At 46.2% G+C, this 20,664-nt stretch overlaps 1 protein-coding gene across 1 annotated transcript in view; it reads right to left on the bottom strand.

Moving 5' to 3' along the window:
* rbfox1 (RNA binding fox-1 homolog 1) overlaps positions 1–20,664 on the bottom strand; it is a 71,492-nt gene that overhangs the window by 26,443 nt on the left and 24,385 nt on the right. The window contains exons 8-9 of the mRNA XM_034539869.1: positions 14,889–14,928; positions 1,512–1,576 (exon numbers count right to left, since the gene is read on the bottom strand). Coding sequence (XP_034395760.1) covers positions 1,512–1,576; positions 14,889–14,928 — 105 coding nt within the window. The remainder of the gene's footprint in view (positions 1–1,511; positions 1,577–14,888; positions 14,929–20,664) is intronic.

Below are 20,664 nucleotides of genomic sequence, written 5' to 3' on the forward strand. Positions count from 1 at the left end.
TAAGGCCTCCTTGGCTAATAAAGCCTGTGTCATAATTTAAAAGCATGATACCTTATTTTCAAGTGAAACTACCATGTACCTCCTTCATCTGCTAAAATATTAGCTGCTCTATTTTCTAGAGCCCCATCCCTCTCTATAATTATTTTACATCACGCCTCCTGAATTAGATGGATGGTATTTCTGCCATCCCAGATTATTTATTCCAACCAAGCCCGGGAAAAAAAGTGAGGCAGAAGATGAATAATGAATGTTCTATGCAATTATAAACTCAAATTTCACAGCAGTGCTTACTAATTTAACACAAATTATTCATTGTGTTATGAATATATCTATTAGTAAATTGAGGCGGGACATATGGGAGAATCCTGGGAAATCCTGCAGTTCCATCCAAACAAATGTGAAGATTCTAATACATTTTCAGAGGTTCCCAGGGATTGATTCTACTCAATGGTGTCCATGAGGTTTGAGCCTGCACATTGCGGTGCTGTTGCAGTTAATACTACTATTCTATGAGGTGGAGCCTCATTTTGTACATGACCATAACAAAAATATAACCTTAATATTGTTTAAATACAACATCTGTCACAGTATATACTTCTATGATGCAGACATTTGTTTAACTGTAAGAAAGAAAGAAATGTATCCTTTATTGATCCCCGTGGGTAAATTCTTCTCTGCATCTTCATCACATTTCAAAACCTGCTTGATATGGTTTATTGTTTTGTGTTATTGTCAGTATATTTTATTTCACAGTCGCACATTACCTCCCACTCACGCAGAGGCGAATGATCATCGACTGGACCAATTCCCAATTATGTTCACTAAAGTTGAATTATTGCTACAAAATATATATAATATATCCACCACCAAAGGTCCTGGACAACTATGGAAACAGCACCTCTCCTCTCTGTGTCGTGTTTACAGCCTGCAGTTTAGTCCAAATTTCTCTGAGATTTTGTCATGTGACTCAGCTGATTTCCTGCCAATCATGGCTTCAGTTGCACTGAGGAGCTCAGGATTTCATGTTTTTCAAGAGATCCGTTTCATGCAAACGATTTATTTTTGGATGAATTTGAAATGACTAAGTAGAATAAAGACATTATGATACAAAAAAAGCGTTCATCACACATGTGTTCATGGACAATTGGAGAGAATCTGACAATAAAGTTTCCCAGCTTGTTGCTATGATATCTCTTTGCGAAAGAAAATATGCTTTTTTAAACCCAACGGAGGGTTTTGAGGTTCAAAGCTTCATGTGTAACCTTTTTTGTAAATAATAAATACACTAGTTGTTAATTAAAGTTTAGTTAATTATTTGTGAAGCGTTTCTAGAACTGTCATTCATTTAACTTTGAATTCAACTAATAGTTGCATTCTAAAAGTCCCTGCTGTGTAACTACCCAGTGTAGACTTGTTGAGTCATGAGTGAGAATACCCTACCTTGAACTTAATAATATGTATATTATTATTATATATATATGTATATATATTAGAGTATTCTTATCTCTTACCTGTCACTGTATGCAGCAGCTGTGGCAGCAGTAGGCTGGGCATATCTGTAGGCAGCGTAACCACCCTGGAAACACACACACACAAACAGAATACAAAAAATTCAGTTTTGACAGTTTTCTTTTGTACTTGCACACTTGAGACTGACACAATGAGACAGACATATCAATGTTACAAAAACCTTTCAGCTATAGTTGGAAACTTTTAATGGCACCTGACAGTAGTCCATGAGGCAGCTAACTTGTGAAACAATCAGGTTCCTCTGCCTCCTCCCAGTGCAACTAATATCACTGCAAGATTCCACTAGAATAGAAACGACCAATCAGAGCTGAGGAGTCTCTAACACAGCTGCCAACTACTGCTGGTGAAGCTGTGAATTCTGCTCAAATATGAAGCTATATGTTTCTGTATCACTTATTTCTGTCCTCACATGTTTTGGATACTGTTCATCGGTAAAATGAGTGTTTTATGTTGAAAGCAGTCAAGCAAAACCAAGCTCCTCCCACCGGACTGACACATTAAGGTTAAACAGCTTAAACGATGTAGTATGTATGTGGGGAGCTAGCTGTTGTAGTGTTTGTCCCACTGCAGTGCTTACAGAGTGCTGCATACTATGTGACAGTATTGTTTAGCGTCACCGTGTTATCTAATATACATCTCCAGACCTGCTGGATCAGTTCCCTCCTCTACAATCACCAGTACAAAGGAACACACACTAACCCGTGTAAAACCATGCACACACACATGCCAGTGACAGTGATCACACAGAAGTTCCAGGTTCAATCAAATTACAGCAAAAAATTATATTTGTATTCATCAAATTGACAATGGATCAAATTGTTATCTGAGATGTGGAAGGTGTAGCTCATTGTGACTGACTGAGAATTTTAGCCTCTTGTTGCTGTTTTCGTTGTATAGCCCGCAAACAGGCAGCTGATCTCAGTGTGACGCCCCTACCTGCCTACGACAGACAGAGACCAGCTGGTGAGCAACGCTACGCAACTTAAAATACATAAAAGTTGACTTTTGGTTTCACATGGGACATGAGCGTGCGTAACCTGACTTCCTCCTTTACTCCCGCCACAGCTAGATGGCCATGTAGCATCATGGTTTAACGGAGGCCCACTGACCAAGCCGGGAGTAAGAATGTGCTGCTCCTATCTGTGGAGACTTCCTTTGTGTCTTCATGATGTCAAGGTAAGACTTCCAGAACAGTTACATACTTTATTTTTCGAGTTTTGTTTTGTTTGTTTTGTTGACACCCTGGCAGTTTGGTAGTCCTTCTGTTTACACTGAAAGCCAGCAGACATGTTCTCTAAAACATGCCTGAGAACTTGTGCCTTAATTTAGCATTAACAAATGCAATTTGTTCTGTGACAACTCCAGTACTGCTCACACCATTTATCCTTCCACCATTCTGCACCTTACATCTAACAGCCTTACTCCTCATCTCTTCCGGTAGGAGTATTGCCTCAATTCCGGTTGCCAGCATGTCTGCTTTCTGATAGCGTATTTTCTCAGCTCCAGCTAAACCAAGGTAATTGTGTGATATTCTTTAGTACAAGTGGCTGAGTACCTGCTGTACATCTTACACATTTAAACACTCGGATCTCTCCTTCTTATTTTCACATTGTTTAGTTCTGCTAACGTTAGCTACCACACTTCAGCTTAGCAGCTAACGATGGCTTCCTTCTTTCCCTCTCTCTCTCTTGCTCAGTGTATCAGTATAGCTATCCTCTGCCTCCCTTAATAGATAGATAGGTATATACTTTATTCATCCCCACGGAGAAATTTCTTCAAATGACAACGGTACATGCAACAAGTGTAGTTAATTTGTTAGGTTGGAGGCAGTTCTCAGTGGGTTAGATGCACAACGCCGCACCATCGAATCTCAGATGTTAGCTACATTAGTAAGCCCATGCCCACCCATAGTCAGTGCGAACCAACCAGACGTAGCTTCTGCTAGCTGTTCCCTAGCAGGCCCCGAGCAGCCAGAAGGCTGGGTAACTGTTCGAGGGAATAATACGTCTAAACAGAAACCCACGGTGCACCACTAACCTCTTCCCGTTTCTAACCGGTTCTTCCCACGCAGCGATACACCCGCTAAGAAACCAACTCTGGTTATCGGCAGCTCCATAGTCAGAAACATGAAGATAGTGAAGCCAGGGACCACAGTCATATGCAATTTTAATATTCAGTTGGATGTCGATAATGATTGCCTTAGTGCTGCATTTATCTCATTGTTGGACTTGATTGATTTCTGTCAGAGGACAGAAACCAACTCACAACTTTGGCCACACCCTTAACCTTGTTCTTGCGTTGGCATTGACATTGAACATTTGGAGGTTTTCCGACAGAACCCTCTTCTGTCAGACCATTACCTCATAACTGTTGAGTTCATACTACTGGAGTGTACACAGTTAGTCAAAAGTTTCTACACCAGATGTCTAATTTACAGTGCTGTAGCTAAATTTAAAGAAGCGATTCCTTCTGCATTTGGTTCAATACCATGTCTCAATATAACAGGACTGTTGTGCTAACTTTAGTCCATCCCAGATTGATCATCTTGTCGATAGTGCTACAGGCTCACTGAGAATGTCACTAGACTCGATAGCCCCTCTGAAGAAGAAGAGGGCGAGGCAAAGGAGGTTTGCTGCCTGGTATAACCCTCAGACCCGGAAACTAAAGGAAACATCATGAAAGCTCGAAAGCATATGGCATTCCACCAATTTGTATTGAATCACCCTTAGTTTGGCGAGATAGTCTTAAAACATATAAGGCCCTCCGTAATGCCAGAGCAGCCTATTACTCATCAGTAATAGAGACAAATAAGAACAACCACAGGTTTCTCTTTAGCACTGTAGTCATAGCTCTGTGGGGCTGAGTATTCCTATATACCTCAATAGTAATGACTTCATGAACTTCTTTAATGAAAATATTCTAACTATTAGAGGCAAGATTGATGATCGCTTGTCCTCAAGTGGAGTGGCCTTGGAAACGGCTGTATACCCTGGTGTATATTTGGATGGCTTTTCTCCCATCAACCTTAACCAATTGTCTTCAATGGTTTCTACTTCTAAACCGTCTACCTGTCTCTTGGACCCCATCTCGACGAGGCTGCTTAAAGACGTTTTGCTTTAAATTGGCACCTCTATTAGATATTGTCAATGTCTTTGCTAACAGGCCATGTACCACATTCCTTCAAAGTTGCTGTAATTAAACCTCTCCTGGAGAAGCCCACTCTTAATCCAGAGGTGTTGGCTAACTACAGACCGATCTCTAATCTTCCCTTCCTCTCTAAGATCTTTGAGAAAGTAGTCGCAAATCAGTTGTGTGACATTCTACATAATAGCTTATTTGAGGAGTTTCAGTCAGGATTTAGAAAATACCACAGCACAGAGACAGCACTGGTGAAAATTACAAATGACTATATTTGTAATTTACCATTTACCTTATATATGCTTCCGTTGGGCAACATTATCAGGAAACACTCCATACACTTTAATTGCTATGCAGATGATATGTCACGCCGGAGCACTAATGAAAGAACCCAAATGCACGACCCGAGGCAGAGAGTAAAGTTCACAAGGATTCCTTTATTGATAAAGGTAATATTGCAACAGGATAGAGTCTCTGGAGAAGGACCGCCGAAGGTTCTCCCGATGTAACTGGGGAGGGACTGAGGCCGGTCGGCAAGGCTCTGACCCGCTGTGGCGAGAGCAGCTGTCTCACTCAGGGGAGAGTAGAATCGTCAACGTAAACAGTCCAGGGTCATTCACAGGAAGGCAGTCAAACTCGGCAGAGGTACAGGCAGGGATCGGGCTTACTCGGAAACGAAGGGACGTCGGAATCAGAACAGGATATCAGGCAGGAAAAACGCTGGTAAGTTGACTCACAGGTGAAGAAAAACGAACTGGCAACGAGACAAGTGAAGCACAGAGTATATATACACACTGGGAGGGGAGTTAACGAGACACAGGTGAAACACATCAGGGCAGGGAGAGGTAATCACATATGAGGAAGTAAAGACAGCAGACATGACACAGGAGGATGATTTCAAAGTAAAACAGGAAGTGACAAGACAACAAAAATAAAAGCACTACCGTCTAGTGACGGTTGTGACAGTACCCCTCCCCTTACGGCCGGCACCTGACGGCCCAGGGCCATCAGGATGGGACTGGTTGAATTCGTGGATGAGGGAAGGGTCAAGGATGTGCGAGGCGGGCACCCAGGAACATTCCTCAGGTCCATAACCTTCCCAGTCCACCAGGTATTGAAACCCGCGGCCACGTCGGCGAGAGGACAGGAGCTTGCGGACGGTATAAACAGGACCCCCATCCACAAGTCGGGAGGGAGGCGGGGGCTGGGCGGTGGGCACCAACGAGCTCTCCTTAGCGGGTTTGATCTGGCTGACGTGGAAAGCTGGGTGCACTCTCATGATCCTGGGGAGTTTCAGACGCACAGTGACAGGATTAATGATTTTAGTGATGGGAAAAGGACCAACGAACCTGGGTGCCAGTTTTCTGCTCTCCATATGTAGGGAAAGGTTGCGGGTGGACAGCCAGACACGTTGGCCGTTCTGGTACTCTGGAGCAGGAGTGCGGCGGCTATCAGCGGCCTTCTTGTAACGCTCCGAACTGATGAGAAGGGAGCGCCTGGCCCGGCTCCAGGTGCGTTTGCACCGCTGAATAAGGGCTAGAGCAGAGGGGACAGCAACCTCCTTTTCCAAGGACGGGAAGGCGGGGGGCTGGTACCCGAACACCACATGAAACGGGGATAAACCAGAAGATGAGCAGGGTAAAGAATTGTGTGCATACTCCACCCACACTAGCTGCTGACTCCAGGCGGCGGGGTTCTGGGTGACCAGACAGCGTAGTGTGGTCTCCATCTCCTGGTTGAGGCGTTCAGTCTGTCCATTGGACTGCGGATGGAAGCCGGAGGACAGGGAGACGGAGGCACCGATGAGGGAGCAGAAGGCCTTCCAGAATAGAGCAGTGAACTGGGGACCTCGATCAGAAACCACATCAACAGGGAAACCATGAATGCGGAAAACATTAGACAGGAGTGCCTCAGCAGTCTCCTTAGCAGACGGAAGCTTAGGCAAAGCAATGAAGTGAACCATTTTGGAGAACCTGTCTACCACCGTTAAGACGGTGGTGTTACCTGCAGAGGGAGGCAGTCCAGTGACGAAGTCCAGGGAGATGTGTGACCAGGGTCTCAGGGGGACAGGCAGAGGGTGAAGCTGACCCACAGGAGGCTTGTGGGACACTTTGCAGGAGGCACAAACTGGACAGGCCGCAATGAACTCGGAGATGTCCTTCTCCATGGCGGGCCACCAGAAACGCTGTCGGGACATAAATAAGGTCCGTCGGACCCCGGGGTGACATGCCAATCGTGAAGCGTGGGCCCACTGGATGACTTGGGAGCGGAGGTGAGGTGGAACAAACAACCGATTGGGAGGGACGCCGTCCGGCGGTTGACAGGTCTGAAGAGCCTGGATGACCTGTTCCTCCACCCTCCACTTGAAAGCCCCAACCACACAGGCTGCAGGCAGGATAGGTTCAGGCACGGCAACAGGACCCTCTGAGGACGGAACTCGGGACAGAGCATCAGGCTTGCCATTCTTCGACCCTGGTCTATAGGAGAGAGCAAAGTCAAAACGGGTAAAGAACAGGGCCCACCTTGCCTGCCGGGAATTCAGTCTCTTTGCGGTCCGAAGATACTCCAGATTCTTGTGGTCGGTCCAGACTAGAAAAGGTAGCTCCGCCCCCTCCAGCCAGTGACGCCATTCCTCCAGAGCCACCTTGATGGCCAACAACTCCCGGTTCCCGATGTCGTAATTTTGTTCCGCCGCAGAAAGTTCTCGATAGGAAAGCGCAGGGATGCAGCTTATCGTCGGTAGAGGACCGTTGGGACAGAACGGCCCCAACACCGACATCCGAGGCGTCCACCTCAACTATGAACTGGAGCGTAGGATCAGGAACAGAGAGAATGGGAGCGGTGGTGAAGGACACTTTAAGGCGTTGGAAGGCCCCTTCAGCCTTATCACACCACCTGAAGGGGAACTTAGGAGAGGTGAGGTTATGCAGGGGTGAAGCGACAGCACTGAAGTTACGGATGAACTTGCGGTAGAAATTGGCGAACCCTAAAAACCGCTGCACCTCCTTGCGGGAGTTAGGGGTAGGCCAACTTCTGACGGCATTGACCTTGTCGGGGTCCATCTGAATGTTGTCCTCCGAAATGATGAAGCCCAGGAAGGAAACCGAAGGCTGGTGAAACTCACATTTCTCTGCTTTGACAAACAGCTGATTCTCCAGGAGGCGCTGAAGTACCTGACGGACATGCTGAATGTGGGAGGACTCATCAGGAGAAAAGATGAGGATATCGTCCAGATACACAAAAACAAAACTGTTCAGCATGTCACGTAACACATCGTTGACGAGAGCCTGAAACACAGCAGGGGCATTGGTTAATCCAAACGGCATTACTAAGTACTCGTAATGTCCACTGGGGGTGTTGAAGGCAGTCTTCCACTCATCTCCCTCCCTGATCCTCACGAGATGATATGCGTTGCGGAGATCCAGCTTGGAGAAAACCTTGGCACCATGAATCAGCTCGAAGGCAGAGGACATGAGAGGAAGAGGGTACCTATTGCGGACCGTGATGTCGTTGAGACCCCTGTAGTCGATGCAAGGGCGGAGGGATTTATCTTTCTTTTCTACAAAGAAAAATCCAGCGCCAGCAGGAGAGGAGGACGGGCGGATGAGACCGGCCGCCAGGGATTCCTCCACATAGCTCCTCATGGCAGCAGTTTCTGGAACAGACAGTGAAAATAGTCTCCCCCGGGGAGGATGGGTGCCGGGACGGAGCTCAATCGCACAGTCATATTGTCTATGAGGAGGAAGTGCAGAGGCACGGGCTTTGTTAAAAACTTGCTTTAGGTCGTGATAACAAAGAGGTACCTTGTCCAGTGCGGGGAAGGTGTCCAGAGAGCCGGGTAGCTGGGAGGTGCAGACCGGAGCTAGGCAGAGATCAGGAGGTCCTGGAGCCGAAATGGGTGCCACCCTGGCCCCACAGGAACGTGCACACCGGGGGCCCCAGGCGAGGATTCTCCCAGTACTCCAGTCCACATGCGGGTTGTGCAGCTTCAGCCATGGGAGGCCTAGGAGCAGGGGATGCGAGGGTGAGTAAAACAGGTGAAAGGATAGTGTTTCAGTGTGCTTGTCCGGGAACAGGAGGGTGACCGGTTGGGACCGGTGAGTGACCCTGCAAATGAGGCGGCCATCCAAGGCACGAGCCTCCAGGGGACGTTGAAGACGGAAGGCCGAGTCTCTTGGCGAGAGCATAGTCCATGAGATCCGCATCGGAACCGGAGTCCACCAGAACCGGTTGCTGGAGCGAGGCAGAGGAAGAGCGAAGAAGAACCAGGGGTTGTAGGCGAGCGGGATTGGACAGAGTCAGGGTGCGGCTCACCAGTGCCCTCTCCTTCACTGGTGAGCCCTGGCTTTTACTGGGCAGGAGGAGATGATATGTCCCTGCTGACCACAGTAGAGGCAGAGACCCTCCGTCATGCGCCGCCGGCGTTCTTCCGGGGTGAGTTTGGTGCGACCAATCTGCATGGGTTCCTCTCCCTCCGCGGCTCGGGCATCGACATGGTGAGTAACAGCTCTGGGGAACTCTACAGGTGGTGCAGAAAAGCGAACAGCTGAGTCTTCAGGATTCCACTGCGCCATCTGGTCGGAGATCCTGATGGCAGAGGCAATGGCTCCATCCAGCGACTGCTGCTCCTCCCGTAGGGCGATCTCCCTGCCGATGGACCGATTGAGTCCGCTCTGGAAGGCGGTAAGTAGAGCCAGGTCATTCCAGCCGGAGTCCACAGCTAGGGAGCGGAACTCGCTGGCAAATTCCCTTACTGACTTCTTCCCCTGCCGGAGCTTAAGCTATCGTTGATCCGCCTGTTGTCCCCGGACGGGATGGTCATAAATCCTCCTTAATTCTGTGGCAAACAGTTCAAAAGAGAGGACCGGCGGAGCTTGCTGCTCATATAGGGCATTGAAGTAACTTAAAGGAGGACCATCCAACAGGTTAGCTATGTAAGCTATCTTGGCTGACTCATCACGGAACCGGGAAGGCTGGGCCAGAAACACCAGACGTACCTGGGTAATGAAATTTCGGCAAGTGTCTGGGTTACCGCTGTACTTGGTGGGTGAGGGGATGTGAGGCTTGGAGGTGGATCCACCCGGCAGCGCCGGGGAAGCAGCAACAGGCGGGGGAGCTGGCGGAGAAGCGCCGCGGAGAAGCGCCGCGACTTAGCTCAGCGAGCTGTGTCGAAATCTGGGCCACGCTGTCGATGAGAGATTTCAACATGTGTTCGTGGCTGCCCAAACGCTGAGCCTGGCCGGAGATCTCCTCCTTCATGCGGTCGAGGTCGGCTGGGTTCATGACGAGGCCAGTTTGTCCTGTCACGCCGGAGCACTAATGAAAGAACCCAAATGCACGACCCGAGGCAGAGAGTAAAGTTCACAAGGATTCCTTTATTGATAAAGGTAATATTGCAACAGGATAGAGTCTCTGGAGAAGGACCGCCGAAGGTTCTCCCGATGTAACTGGGGAGGGACTGAGGCCGGTCGGCAAGGCTCTGACCCGCTGTGGCGAGAGCAGCTGTCTCACTCAGGGGAGAGTAGAATCGTCAACGTAAACAGTCCAGGGTCATTCACAGGAAGGCAGTCAAACTCGGCAGAGGTACAGGCAGGGAACGGGCTTACTCGGAAACGAAGGGACGTTGGAATCAGAACAGGATATCAGGCAGGAAAAACGCTGGTAAGTTGACTCACAGGTGAAGAAAAACAAACTGGCAACGAGACAAGTGAAGCACAGAGTATATATATACACTGGGAGGGGAGTTAACGAGACACAGGTGAAACACATCAGGGCAGGGAGAGGTAATCACATATGAGGAAGTAAAGACAGCAGACATGACACAGGAGGATGATTTCAAAGTAAAACAGGAAGTGACAAGACAACAAAAATAAAAGCACTACCGTCTAGTGACGGTTGTGACATGATACTCAATTATATCTATTGATCAAACCAGAGGAGACCAACCAGCTCGCTAAAATTCAAGAATGTCTTAAAGACATAAAAACATGGATGACCTGCAACTTCCTGATGTTATTTTACTCAGCCCTGAACACCTCAGAGATCAATTATCTGGTGATGTGTTTTCTGTAGATGGCATTGCCCTGGCATCCAACATCACTGTAAAGAATCTCAGCGTTATCTTTGATCAGGACTTGTCCTTTAACTCCCATGTGAAGCAAATCTCAAGGACTGCATTTTTTCATCTACGTAACATTTAAAAAATCAGGTACATCTTGTCACAAAAAGATGCAGAAAAGCTGGTTCACGCATTTGTTACTTCCAGACTAGATTACTCCTTATTATCAGGCTGCTCTAATATGTCTCTTACGTCCCTCCAGTTGATCCAGAATGCTGCAGCTCGTCTACTCACAAAAAGTAAGAAAAGAGATCACATTACTCCTGTATTAGCTGCTCTTCACTGGCTCCCTGTAAAATCAAGAATCACATTTAACATTACTCTCCTCACCTACAAAGCCTTCATTGGTGATGCACCATCATACCTTAAGGAGCTTGTAGTACCATATTGCCCCACTAGAGAGCTGCGCTCACTAAATGCAGGGCTACTTGTGGTTCCTCGAGTCTTAAAAAGTAGGATGGGAACCAGAGCCTTCAGTTATCAATCTCCTCCTTTATGGAACCAGCTTCCACAGTCTGCTTATAAGTCTACTCTATTAAGTGTAGACTTAAGACGTTCCTCTTTAATAGTGCTTATAGTTAGGGCTGAATCAGGTTTGCCCGGTCCAGCCCCTAGATATGCTGCTATAGGCTTATAGGCTGCTGGGGGACGTTCTAGGATACACTGAGCACCTATCTCTGGCTGTGTCTGATGCCTCCTGCTTGGTGGGCCAGCCTCCTGCTATGGCCCTGCTGCCCTGCTGATGCGTCCCCCCTCCTCTCTACCTCCTTCTGTTTCATGGATTGTGGAGGTCTGGATCTTGCTTCATGCCTACTACGATTTATTCATACATTCTGTCATATTCATTGAATGTGTTTATGTAACTTTGTAATGCTGTTCATTCTGTACACATGACATCTATTGCTTCTGTCCATCCGGAGAGAGGGATCCTCCTTTGTTGCTCTCCTGAAGGTTTCTTCCCTTTTTTCCCCGGTAAAAGGTTATTTTTGGGGGAGTTTTTCCTGATTCGATGTGAGGTCCTGGGACAGGGATGTCGTATGTGTACAGATTGTAAAGCCCTCTGAGGCAAATTTGTAATTTGTGATATTGGGCTATACAAAATAAACTGAATTGAATTGCTCAAGGCTGTCAAAAACATCCAACAAAAAACAACATAATTGATTGACAAACAGTTTTCAAAGCCAAAACACAAATGGGGGTTGCTCTCCTGAAGGTTTCTTCCCTTTTTTCTATTTCTTGGGAGTTTTTCCTGATCCGATGTGAGTTCCTGGCACAGGGATGTCATATGTGTACAGATTGTAAAGCCCTGAGGCAAATTTGTTATTTGTGACTTTGGGCTGTAAGAATTATCTGTCCTAATATGAACAATGAATTATTACCACTACCCACTGAGGAGGCGAGCAAGTGATACTTAGTGTGTGTTGATGGGTCGTGGCAGGAAGATGAACTTCCTCCTTTTATCACGTCGTAGTTACTACCATCTAGTAGGTGTAGTAGGCCCCTACTAACACATATCTGTGAGGCTTATAACATTTGAAGCAGGTGCATTACCTGTCCTTTAATAACTAATAAAGGAAATCAATTGTACCGTGGGGCCCAAAATTGAATTCAGTTTATTTTGTGTAGCCCAAAATCACAAATTACAAATTTGCCTCAGAGGGCTTTACAATCTGTACACATACGACATCCCTGACCCTTGACCTCACATCGGATCAAGAAAAACTCCCAAAAAAAACAGAAAAAACCCTTTAAGGGGAAAAAAAGGTGAAGAAAACTTCAGGAGAGCAGGATCCCTCTCCCCGGATGGACAGAAGCAATAGATGTCATGTGTACAGATGAACAGCTTTACAGAGTTACAACACATTCAATGAATATGACAGAAATGTATGAATAATTAGTAGTAGGTATGGACCACAATCCAGACTTTTATTGTGAAGCATGTTGGCTTTGCATCAATAAATGAACGACGCCCTGATATGATAGTGAGACTGAAGAGAGAGAGACAGAGAGAGAGAGAGAGAGGGGGCTCATATTTGAAGCTGCGAACACGGATGCAGGAGTGAACCTGAACTGCAAACAAAGTACTGAGAGATGAAGTTTGAGGGAGGACTCGTCTCAGGTTGGCCATGTTCGCCCTGCTATCAAGCATGGCTCAATCACAGTTATCCACTGCCCCAGGACGTCATGGAAACGCAAATATGCATGGTTTTTATTTTTATTTTTTTTCAGATGTTTTTCCTTATGCATGATACATGTTTGAGCATTCTCCAGGGAGCAGGAATTATAAATAAAAGCCTATTTCAGATAATGGCCTGGGCCACTATTAGAGATATTACGGTGTTTCTCTTTTCTAGCCATATTTTCCATATTGAACCTTTTAGGAATGACTGAGCTCTTCTATCTTATTTATCTTATCTTCTACAACATTTTCAGCAAATCGAAGCACAGGGTCAGGGCTCTGAACCCCTTTGCTAATGAATATTACATGTTCTGATTGCAGCGTGGCAGTCAGTCCTTGTGGTGGGGGCTAATGGGTAGGCAGGGAGCTATCTAAGGACCTCTTCTTCACACACACACACACACACACACACATTATGTCTGCACTTGTGCTTCTTTTGTTAAAGATGCTCACAGCGTTGGGGCTGCAGAATCAGTCTAAAATATATGAAAGAATATATCCAAACAATATATTACGTAAAGGAATACACACATGTAATTATAATCAGATCTATGGTGCTCTAGAGCAAGTCTTTTATAAATCTGTTAATTTAAACATTCAGTCAGTTTCTGTTCAGCTGTCCTTCCTGTAAACTTTTACTTTCAGCCTGATTAATGTAAGTGACTTCTTCATACTTATCTGATATAATAGTTATAGTAATCTTTGTTTGTAAAATATGCCGCTCAGCTGACAGCAGACTGGTCCTGCCTGGAGACAGGAGCAGATCTTTTTTTCTTTTTTTTCCCGGGCCACTGTTAAGAGATATTACGGTGTTTCTCTTTTCTAGCCATATTTTCCCTATTGAACCTCTCTGGAATGACTGAGCTCTTCTATCTTATTTATCTTATCTTCTACAACATTTTCATAATCTTTGTTTGTAAAATATATCTGACAGCAGACTGGTCCTGCCTGGAGACAGGAGCAGATCTTTTTTTCTTTTTTTTTCTTTGTCTGTATCGACTAGAACACCTTGAAAGGACCAGCTTTAGACCCAATCTTTGTGTTATAATACAACTTGTCAATTATATGTTGGTCTAAAATACCAAACCATATGCATAGAGTGACACAAATGTGGTTCTGAAATTATTCACAAGTAGTCAAATAATGGGAAAATAAATACTGGTGGGATAGTCAAGCTAAACCATTTACCATATACCAAACCTCCGTTTAGTATGTTAATAACACACAGATTAATAAACCACTTCACAGGTTATGACAGCATATACACTGTACAGGCTAACACAGTCCAGGTTCCAGACTATGCCTCTGGCATTCACAATAAAATAAAAAAACAAGCGAAGACAATTTTAGCTGAAAAGCAATTAATTAATTAGTTTAATCAATTTCTGTTAAATTATCCTAAAACGAATACTATCCATTTCATCAAAGCAGCAATAATACATTATTATATTTAATAAAGGTACTACTAGTTTTCTACTGGTAATTCAGTGCACTAACAACATGGGTGAATGGTTTGACACAGTCTGAAAATGTTGCCTCGTTCTATTAATGTAATTAAGAAATCATTCTGAATGAAATCACCAAGAATCAATATCAAATCAAATTGTGAGATTCCTACCGAAGTCATTTCTTTCACTTTTAAAGTCTCATAATGTTATCCCTACGATGGAAGCTGCACCCTTAAAAAGCTCTTGATTTGCCTGCTGGTTAGAGTGCAGTTTTGCCTTGCTCACAGGGCCTGGAGCTGGTTGCCGTCTCTTTCCTGGGGCCATGATCGGAGGTGCAGACTAATATTTGTTCCCCTGGCTGAAGGTGAAGCCGTGTATGAGTATGGAGGGTTAGAGGCTTGCATGTGTGCAGCATCAGGGCAGAAACCAGGGTGGCGGTGTAGCATGCAATGTCATACTAGTAAATAATACTTACATAAATATCTGCACCATAAAATCCATCCTGGTAAACAACACTGCAGAGGATGCAAACACAAACAAACAGACAAACAAACACACAATAAAACAAAAACATCCAATATTAGTGCATGTTGACATGCAGGCACTGGACTGTGTACCAACCAACCCCCATCTCCACAATCAATCCAAAATAAAGACTTAAGGGGCAGAGGAGGAAAACAGCAGGCAGCCCTCTCTGCTCTCTAATGGCTGGGTAAGGAGGCTGGGAAGGTCCAAAAACACTCTCTCACTAATGGTTTACAAATAGTATACAATAGGAGTTCAATCAGCAGCATCACATTTCTCCTGAGGTGTGTATCTAAACAACTATATCATAATTTGTCTAGCACGATCACAACTGTATGCAAGCCACTGGAGAGAAATAGCAAAACAAATATGTCCACATATTTTTTATTCCACATCTCAATTCATATTTCAACTTAATAACTTATCTACAAAACATATGGCTTTCATGTATTTGTTAACACTGTATTTAGTTAAGTTAGTTTAACTGTTAGTTTAACTGTTAGTTTAATTTCCATAATACATTTTGCCTATCATATGTATGTTTTTGGGGGATTATAGATAAATATTAAAGTACATCAAGAGTAAAGGCCTTTTTTTAATGCAGAACATGCAACGCTTGAACTTGTGTTATAGAGTCTGTTGATGACTTTGACAAGTATAATTATGGGAAGATTCATCATGCTTATTTTGCAATTGGGACAACAGTGTTTTTGCTGACATCAGCAGCTGATCTGGGACCTGTACAGGCTGTTCTCATACACTGTTCGTAGCTGTGCCGACTAAAAGTAACGCATTATAATTCATATGTAACCCACATAATTTGTTTGCAATCCACGTAGTTGTGAGCCAGCACAGGCGGCAGCGTTTGCATAGTGTGGTGAACGGGAAGGTCTAAAAACACAGGACTTTCATTCAGGAGACCGCTGAACAATATTAACATTGACTTGTTTGTGACAGTAATTCTGTACCTAATAACACTACTTCAGAATTGTTATAACCCAATTGTTGACTTATTTATTATCAGGGTTATGAGGGTTACTTAAAAAACGTATTTGGATATAAATTATAGTTAATAGTTAACTGCAAAAAAAAATCCATCAGTCATCAAAAAAGTTATGTAGTCGGATTACTTTTTGTTACTTTTGGATGAGCAGAGTGCTGCATGTATGACATATTTTGTAATCATTTGTTTACATTGGATTGTGGATTATTTCATGACATAATCTCTGTGGCAAACACACATTTATGATACTTACACATTTTGTTCTGTAAGATAATCTTCACAAATAAATAACAGCAAATTATTTTGTATTCTAGACAGTTGATAGCAAAGCGCCTTTTTAAGACAATTCAATATGTTTACTGACATTTCATATCTTAGAACAAAACGTTGAAATCTCTTCAGCTGTGTTAAACAAAGACCTTATTTCAGACATCTAGGCAAAAACACGTCAGAAACAATTGCAAATATAGTCAGCAAATATAGTCATTTTGATATTATTTTTTTTATATAAAGCAATCAACAGCACAGTGCAACTTGGAGCAGCAGCAGTACCAATCTAAACTAAATGATATCTGTTATTATATTATTTTCATCACCAACATGATTTTGGGTTAGTGTGGTCATATACATATAATATATGGCGCTAATCAATGTAAATAAAGGTGCATGCCTACCCCAAAGTAATTTTTGACCGCAGTGTAAATTGTGTTTTTGAAAGGCTCAACGCTAAAAAATATGGATTGAGGCAGAATATTTTGGTAGATAAAGACCATTTTGGAAATGATTAGCCGCGTTGCTGACTATGAGAAAGAGACAGGGACAAGATGAAAGTGAGACTTTGCATGCAATGTTTCTGTAAGTTATTAATAATAATAATTTGACTGTCAACATTACAAATGTAGTTTGAAGTATTTGGTACAGTTGTACAAATTCCCCAGTTTGTCTTTGATCTTTTGTCATTTCTTACAAACTGTTTCTTACAACCCTTCTTCTCACCTAGCCTTTCAAACACCCTTTTGTGTCAGGATCTGTAGTGGATCTGTAGTGTTGTGTCGTGTTTCCTGTTTTATTTTGAAGTCCTTGTCTCTCGTGTCCTCTGTTTCTCTGCACTTCCTGTCCCTGTGATTGTCTGCCCTGTCCCTGATTGTTTCCTACTGTGTCCAATCACCTGCACCAGCCCTCTGTATTTAAGTCCTGTTCATGTCATTCCCCTTTGTCGGTTCGTCTTGTCTAGATCATTGAAGATCATGTGTGTGAGCCTGTTTTGTTTGTGTTGAATCCTGTGGAGCAATAAAGTTGCCTTTTCCAGTGTTGACGGCGTTTGGGTCCAGTTACCTGCAGCTACGCACATAACAGAACGAACCGACCAAGGATGGACCCAGCCTACAACCCCTTCGAAGGGACCCGCTTGGCCTATGGGGGCCCTCGTAGCCTCCAGAAGGGGAACTACAACCCCCATAGGGTCTCGGCACCAAACCCCTTCGAAGGGACCCGCTTGTCCTATGGGGGCCCTCGTAGCCTCCAGAAGGGGAACTACAACCCCCAAAGGGTCTCGGCACCAGACCCCTTCAACGGGACCCGTTGGGCTTATGGGGGGCCTCGTAGGCCCAGGGGCAGAGGTCACGCAGGCCCAGCCCCGGAGTGGGGGGGGCGCAAACCTCCGGACCGCGTCGGTGGAGGGTTCCGGCTGCCGCCTCTGTGCCGCAGACCACTCCGGTTCCCGCAGTGGCCTCCGTGCTGCAGCCCTCGCCTGTTCCTGTTGCCGCCTCGGTGTTCCGGCCAACCCCAACTTCCTGTGACCTGTCGGACTTCCGGCCGGCCCTTGCTTCCCTTGCCTTGTCCCAGGACGCTCTCCGGGACATGATGGAGTCCCTCCGAGCGTTAAACATGGTCCTGCTTCGGCCGCAGTCTACGCCGGTTCCTGCCGACGCTGCGGCACAGTCCACGCCGGTTCCTGCCGACGCTGCGCCGCAGTCCACGCCGGTTCCTGCCGACGCTGCGCCGCAGTCCACGCCGGTTCCTGCCGACGCTGCGCCGCAGTCCATGCCGGTTCCTGCCGATCCTGCCGATGCTGCACGTCGCAGTTTCGTGTCCTGTTGGCGCCCCGGCCGACCCCAGCTCCTCGTGTCCCGTCGGCGCCCCGGCCGACCCCAACTTCCCGTGTCCCGTCGGCGCCCGGGCCGACCCCGGCTCCCCGTGTCCCGTCGGCGCCCGGGCTGACCCCGGGTCCCGTCGGCACCCCGGCAGACTCCGGTTCCCCGGGTCACGTCGCCGACCCGGCAGACTCCGGTTCCCCGGCGCACGTCGCCGCCCCGGCAGACCCCGGTTCCCCGGGTCACGTCGCCGCCCCGGCAGACCCCGGTTCCCCGGGTCACGTCGCCGCCCTGGCAGACTCCGTTTCCTCCTGTCCCGTTGCCGCCCCGATCGACTCAGGCTCCCTGTGTTCGGTCGCCACCCTGGCCGCTTCCGGCTTCTGTTCCCGGGGTTCCTTTGACACAGCCTACGGCTCCAGAGTCGGTTTTCCGGACTCCGTCTGTCCGTCTGGTGGCCGTCCTTCAGCCCGTCCCCCGGAGTCCGTCTGTCCGCCTGGTGGCCGTCCTTCAGCCCGTCCCCCGGAGCCCGTCTGTCCGCCTGGTGGTCGCCCTTCTGCCCGTTCACCGGAGCAGGTCTATCTGCCTGGTGGCCGTCCTCCTGCCCGTCCTCCGGAGCAGGTCAGTCCTCCTGGTGGTCGTACTCCGGCCCGTCCCCCGGACTTCTTCTGCCATGCTTTTGGTCCCGCCTCCGGCTCCCCTCCACCCACCCTGGGGGACTGTGTTGGGACGTCTGGAATCCGCCCCTTGAGGGGGGGATTATGTCAGGATCTGTAGTGGATCTGTAGTGTCGTGTTTCCTGTTTTATTTTGAAGTCCTTGTCTCTTGTGTCCTCTGTTTCTCTGCACTTCCTGTCCCTTTGATTGTCTGCCCTGTCCCTGATTGTTTCCTCCTGTGTCCACCTGCACCAGCCCTCTGTATTTAAGTCCTGTTCATGTCATTCCCCTTTGTCGGTTCGTCTTGTCTAGATCATTGAAGATCATGTGTGTGAGCCTGTTTTGTTTGTGTTGAATCCTGTGGAGCAATAAATTTGCCTTTTCCAGTGTTGACGGCGTTTGGGTCCAGTTACCTGCAGCTGCGCACATAACATTTTGTAACTTATTCATATACTAGCTGCCATACAAGACGCATCACAATCTAAGCTAATCATTCACACACGCTCACACCAGAGACATTTGGAATTCACTATCTCGCCCAAGGACACTTCACACTTTGACATTGAACCACTGATCTTCCGATTAGTGGATGACCCACTCTACCTCCTGAGCCGATGAAATCCCTATGACATCATCAGTGTTATTCTCTCAGACTTGCTACACTCCGCCAGAGCCACAGAGGACTGCACTGTTACTTTGTTCAACAGATTGCTTGATTACGTTTCATGAAAGTTATGAACATGCCCACGGCTTCAAATATTGGTCTTGAGAAGCTGCAGCATTTATTCATGGTCCAAACTGAAACCTACACTGGACATTTACTACCACTGAGCAAGTGTACTGCAGATGTCCTCTCTGCACCCAATGTCTGTCTGTTGTTGAGCATTTCCACCTCTCTATGCCACTGGCTCTACTTGGTGCCCCTTGGCAACATCATACGTCACCACAGTCTCCATGTCCACTGCTACGCTGACGAAACACAGCTCTACATCTCCACCAAAGCCATCACACCCACTACCTACTCCACCAACTGCCTCACAGATATAAAGACCTGGATGCAAGCCAACTTCCTCAAAATCAACAGCGACAAATCTGAAATCATCATCAGCCCCAAATCGCTCAACAAATCCCACCACAACTTCTCCCTCTGCATCGATGGCACCTCTATTCCTGCTTCCACACACATCTGTAACCTTGGTGTCATCTTTCAAAAGCTCCACTGGCTCTCCATACAGAAAATAAAGCAATTCAAAATGTTCCTCATCACACACAAAACCCTTCATTCCTTTCTGACCTCCTGCACCGACACGCTCCCACCTTAAGCATCGGGCCTGGGGGGACGGGGTCTTCTCCATTGCTGCCTCTGGAACTCTCCCCCCCAGCACCTCAGACATTCTCTATCACTCGCCACTTTCAAAACAGCATTTAAAATATGTTTATTAATATGCAAATTCAGTCAAATTCCGTGAATGCGCAACACACTTGGCAAATGAAAGATTCTCATTCATTCTCAACTCATTTATTTAAAACTGCTTTTAATCTGATGCTAGTTCAGTATGGTTTTATTTTGTTTCTCACTATTATGTCATCTCTCTTGTTTATATTGGTTGCTTCTATTGTGTGTTTTTACTATGTAAAGTGCCTTGAGCACCCTTTAAAATATGTGGTCAGATCAATCTCAATAATTGCAAATGCACACAGAGAGACTCACAAATGCAAACACAAAGATTCACAAATGTGCACAGAACAATTCACAAATATATTTGATTACAAATGCACGTCGATTTAAGTTAATGTAAGTCATTGAAACTTCGATTTAATCTTGTAAATCTTGGCGCGAATACAGCAAATCAAAAAATGTGGCCGACGCTGAGTTGCGAAAGCTAATCAGCGTTGAGACGCTTGGCCCGTCATCACTGACGTCGTGCCGTTGGTGAACCTAACTGGCTGCTGCTACTCTAGCAGTGCTGGAAGCGG

Source organism: Cyclopterus lumpus, chromosome 8 (genome assembly GCF_009769545.1).
Source record: "Cyclopterus lumpus isolate fCycLum1 chromosome 8, fCycLum1.pri, whole genome shotgun sequence".
In the NCBI taxonomy this organism is placed as follows: domain Eukaryota; kingdom Metazoa; phylum Chordata; class Actinopteri; order Perciformes; family Cyclopteridae; genus Cyclopterus; species Cyclopterus lumpus.